Source organism: Prunus mume, linkage group LG3 (assembly GCF_029339155.1).
Source record: "Prunus mume cultivar Tortuosa linkage group LG3, ASM2933915v1, whole genome shotgun sequence".
Lineage (NCBI taxonomy): Eukaryota > Viridiplantae > Streptophyta > Magnoliopsida > Rosales > Rosaceae > Prunus > Prunus mume.
The window spans coordinates 17399244-17404080 of record NC_142700.1 but is presented as its reverse complement, the minus strand read 5'-3'; the positions used below and the strand labels follow the sequence as shown (position 1 = coordinate 17404080).

General features: G+C 36.9%; 1 protein-coding gene across 1 annotated transcript; it reads left to right on the top strand.

Moving 5' to 3' along the window:
- Positions 1–4512, top strand: LOC103326551 (indole-3-acetate O-methyltransferase 1-like). Its single transcript, XM_008228790.2, has 5 exons — positions 1–147; positions 1189–1287; positions 1405–1821; positions 2801–3076; positions 3973–4512. Exons 1-5 carry the CDS (start codon positions 55–57, stop codon positions 4324–4326), a joined length of 1239 nt encoding a protein of 412 aa, XP_008227012.2. The 5' UTR covers positions 1–54; the 3' UTR covers positions 4327–4512.
- The last annotated feature ends 325 nt before the right edge of the window (positions 4513–4837 follow it).

Sequence of the window (4837 nt, the reverse complement as noted above, 5' to 3'; positions counted from 1 at the left end):
CATCTGCATCCATAAGCATTGAACAATTTTACCCTCTTTTCTTACCCCAGAACCATGGCTTCAAATGGATACCAAGTTGCTGTTTCTCATATGAAGGTTGAGACCTTGGCTGGATGCAGGGAAGAAGGCAACGAGTCCAAATTCCAGGTTTACTTTCTTTTTCTTCTCCATGTAGCTTAGCCTGTTTGGGTCAGATTAGTTATAAGTTTTGTTTTGTTATGGGTTTTTTTTTTCTCTTAATGTTCAATTTGGCAAACCATTGTCAACTTTGTTGATAGAACTTGAGCTATTTAACAGAATGGAAGCAAGAACAAGCTACTAGAATTCGACGAAAATCGGAATAAATATTAGAGACAAGAAATAATGCAACTTTTAATGTGTGTTACATGTGTTAAACAGAAAATTATTGAACTTAAATTTGGACCACTTCGATTTAATTAATAACTAAAAGTATTTGTTGAGTTTTGAATATATCATGTTGAGTCTACGAAAGATTTATTTTCTATGTGTGATTTATTTATATTAGTTTGGTTTGGGGTATATTATTTATTTAAGATACTCTATTGTAGATGGTATGTGTAGAGGTCGGCCTACATGTCCCCTCAGTATTATAATAAATAATTGGACATTCAAACCTTCAAAATATCAACAACAAAAACCGTAAAATCCCAATAATCCCAAATCCAAGTCTGTTTTTTTGGGTACAAATATAGTCTAAATTACAGAGAAAGGAGTTTCTCATGCACGCTACTATGGTGTTATTGAATTCGAATTTGAGACTATTAGTATGCAAATCAAGACGCTTTTTCGTTGGAGTAGATCCCCATAGCCTAAATCCAAGTTTTTACAAAATGACAAATATATCTACGGCCCATACTTTTAAGGCTAATTAAAGAGCATTGTCACATCAAGGCCAACTTGGTGCACATGGAAAATTCTTTAGGGAACACAATTAAAGAGCTAGCTCGCCATCATGCCACTCCAAAATGCACTATATCATAATTTATTCTCACACTCTTTGGAAAAGAAAAACAAAAATAACAACACCATTCTTTCTCTCTCTCCTTTCTTCCTATGCTCTCCCTCTATATATACCCACCATTTTCCAACTTCACCCTTCACCCTCATCACTGTATTAATCTTTTTACAAATATTTCTCCTTAATTGATCAAATTCATGGCTCCCAAGGGAGACAACGTTGTAGTTTCAAGTATAAAGCTCGAGAAGATATTTAGCATGAAAGGAGGCAAAGGAGAGTCCAGCTATGCCAACAATTCCCAAGCCCAGGTTAGTCCTTTAATTAAACCAGTTGCTTAATTTAATTAACACTAATCAAAATTTGTTCAATGTGTTTTCATCATTTTCTTTATCTGCCCAAGTAATTCTGTCCTTAATTTTTTTCAGGCCATGCATGCAAGATCCATGCTTCACCTGCTTAAAGAAACCCTAGACAATGTGCAGCTGAGCTCTCCACAAGTCCCCTTTGTGGTTGTGGACCTTGGATGCTCAAGTGGAAGCAACACCATCTACATCATAGATGTGATCATCAAACACATGGCCAAGCGCTATGAGGCCTTGGGATGTGACCCACCTGAGTTCTCAGCCTTTTTCTCTGATCTCCCTAGCAACGACTTCAACACCCTCTTCCAGCTCCTCCCTCCTATGGCCAACCACGGAGGCAGCATGGAGGAGACCCTCGCCGCCGACAGCCACCGCTCCTACTTTGCTGCTGGCGTCCCCGGCTCCTTCTACAGGCGGCTCTTCCCGTCGAGGTCCATTGACCTTTTCCACTCTGCGTTTTCCTTGCATTGGCTCTCTCAGGTAATTAACCATTATTATTGGTTGTGATAGATGCTTACTAACTAATAATCTTATTTTGTCACACTTAATTTATTTTTTATAGTATAATATAGTACGTACAAAATTCTAGGTTGGTGATGACAAATATGTGAAACTAATTAATACTTGTTTGTTTCTAAGGATATTGTGCCATGTGCACACTTGTGCAAAAGAGATGTTTAAAATAACAATAAAATAAAATAAAATGAAATAAAACTATACGTTGAAATATTTTAAGCATTTATCTGTTTTTATTGCCGGCTTTGAGTAGGTCAAAAAGTTAATGCCCCTAATTTATGGTCTTCAGGGTTGGGAAGAACTGATCGTAAACCTAGTTAAAATTAGTAATTATTCTTACCCTAGTTAAAATTAATTAGGAATTATGCCTACCCTATAGTTAAAATTAATTAGGAATTATTTTATACCCCAACCTTAATAATTGTATGGTTAGCTAGATTGCCTAATCAAGTCACAAAGGCTAGAATTAATTAATGGGTTAATGGTATTTAATTAGAAACAAAAGCTTCTAAATCATTTCATTCAGTTTGTCTACAGCAGTCTACCTACTGCATAATTGTCGTCACTACTCAACAACTAGCAAAGTTGAAAGCCAAAACGGATTGCATTCAAGGTAAAAAAAGACTAAAAGTCAAATCGGTTAGACCAAAAAGATCAAACAAAAGCAGAGCGAGCCTGGTCAAATGTTTTGAAGAATTTAAGCAACTGGCTTATGAGCATGCAACTTTATGCAAATGCTCGGGATTTTCAATAGTTATTTTGTTGTGTAGTAAAAATTCAAATCTTTGACTTGGACATGTTACAAAGCTGAGTTAGGTCAATTTGTTAGGACAGTAAATTCACCTTTTATATTCAAGTTTGAATTCCTCTTTCTGTAGATTAGATCGATTAATTTAGAGTAGATTATCATTGATAATTCTTTTATGTGTTGCGTGGGGCCTAGGTACCAGAGAGTGTGCTAGACAAGAGATCAGCAGCCTACAACAAAGGGAGGGTGTGTATTCATGGAGCAAATGACAGCACAGCCATTGCATACAAGAAGCAGTTCCAGACAGACTTGGCAAGCTTTCTCAGGTCAAGAGCCATGGAGCTCAAGAAAGGTGGCTCCATGTTTCTTGTCTGCTTGGGCAGGACCTCAGTGGACCCCACTGACCAAAGTGGCCCAGGCCATCTCTTTGGAACCCACTTTCAGGATGCTTGGGATGATCTTGTCCAAGAGGTAATCATAATATATAAAATGTATTGTCACAAAGTTAACATTGCATATAATAATGCTGGTGAGACTAGTACAAATTCATAGTGCAATGTGCAATGTATAATAATACCATATAGGCCTATAGAGATAAGTCACATTTTTGAGCTTCAATTGGCAGACCAAAAAGCTGAGAAAAAGATAAAAGAGGTATGCATGATTAGGTCTTATTGGTTTCACAAGACCTTATTATGAATTTTCACTGGTTATGATTTAGTTAGCCCGATTCTAGCCGTTGGATACTCTCCCCAAAATTGATCAAGCCCCTCCATTTGTTCATAGGTATCAACTACTGTCGGCAAAATCATAGCTATTATTGGCCGTGGATCAATTGGGTATACGTAGGGCTTGTTTTAACACAAAAGTATAATCATATCTTAGATAAGAACCAGAAGGTGATGGAAAAAATAAATAAAGAAAAAAGACTTCAAATTGCATTTGAGCAAAGTCAGTGCATGTACGTACCTAAAAGATCTTGTCCCTCAATCATAGATGGCCTTGCATTTAGACGATATCTGATACAACTCATTTGCTAATCCCGATCATCAATTATTATAGCCTATCTAGTTGAAAAAATAGGACATTAAGCAGTATGATTAACCAGGTTCAGATCTAGTTAGTGTAGTACATTTTTGCATGTGAGCCAAAATTTCGGGATGTGACAGTGCTTTATGCCTTTGAATTGTGATCTATAGGTTCATTATTAAACTATCCGCTATTAATTTTTTGTTGAGTCTTATCACTAGTGAGAGAAACCTAACAGTTCCAACATTCGTGAAAATTAGCCCTTTGTGTAATTAATCTAGCTATTAATTGTGATATATGGATTAATTATTAAACTATCTGCTATTAATTTTTTGTAGGGTCTTATCACTAGTGAGAAACGTGACAGTTTCAACATTCCTGTGTATGCCTCAAGTTTACAAGACTTCAAGGAAGTAGTGGAAGATGTTGGCTCATTCACCATAAACAAGCTTGAGATTTTCAAAGGAGGAAGCCCCCTTGTAGTGAACCAACCTGATGATGCAGCTGAAGTGGGTCGAGCCCTTGCCAACAGCTGTAGGAGTGTCGCCGGAGTACTCGTGGATGCACACATCGGCGACCACCTTGGCAATGAGTTGTTTGCAAGAGTGGAACAAAGGGGCACAGGCCAATCCGAAGAGCTGCTGGAGCAGTTACAATTCCTTCACATAGTGGCATCACTTTCTCTTGCTTAGTTAAGGAGTATGCCCTTTTTCTTATTTTCGTTGCGTAGAGGAAAAAGAATCCAACACACAAAAGAGAGAGAAGAAAAAGTTAAGGTTGGGACACAATCCTCTTTTCTCCTCCTTGTGTGAGCTTGTTTTGTGTTATCATTGACTGTGGTGTAGTGTACCTTTTATTAATATACTTGATGGCCTTTATGACTTTGTGTTCCTTTGAATGAAATAGGGAAATGAAGCTATAGTGAACCCTTTTTCACTTCTCTCTTCCTTTATAGCTTATTATTTTGTCTGTATCATGTGATTTATATAGTTGTTTGAATGAGGAGTTTCAATTTGACCTAACACCCTTTTGGCTTTTGCAATGCCATTTGATTAGTTACCTCTATTACTTTTCTTTCTTCCCCATATCTTCAATTTAATTCTTTTTAATACAAGGTGCTGGGTTGTTAGAGGGCAATGGTAGTTATTTCAGTTGCTAACTAAACAAAGGGTGTTCTTTCTTTTCAAAAGTTTTCATTTTTAA

Excerpts from the sequence above, each read along its gene's own strand:
- LOC103326551 (XM_008228790.2), top strand. The coding sequence starts at position 55 with ATGGCTTCAAATGGATACCAAGTTGCTGTTTCTCATATGAAGGTTGAG. Across the intron at positions 1,288-1,404 it reads CCAACAATTCCCAAGCCCAG|GCCATGCATGCAAGATCCAT; the intron begins GTTAGTCCTTTA and ends AATTTTTTTCAG. Across the intron at positions 1,822-2,800 it reads CCTTGCATTGGCTCTCTCAG|GTACCAGAGAGTGTGCTAGA; the intron begins GTAATTAACCAT and ends CGTGGGGCCTAG.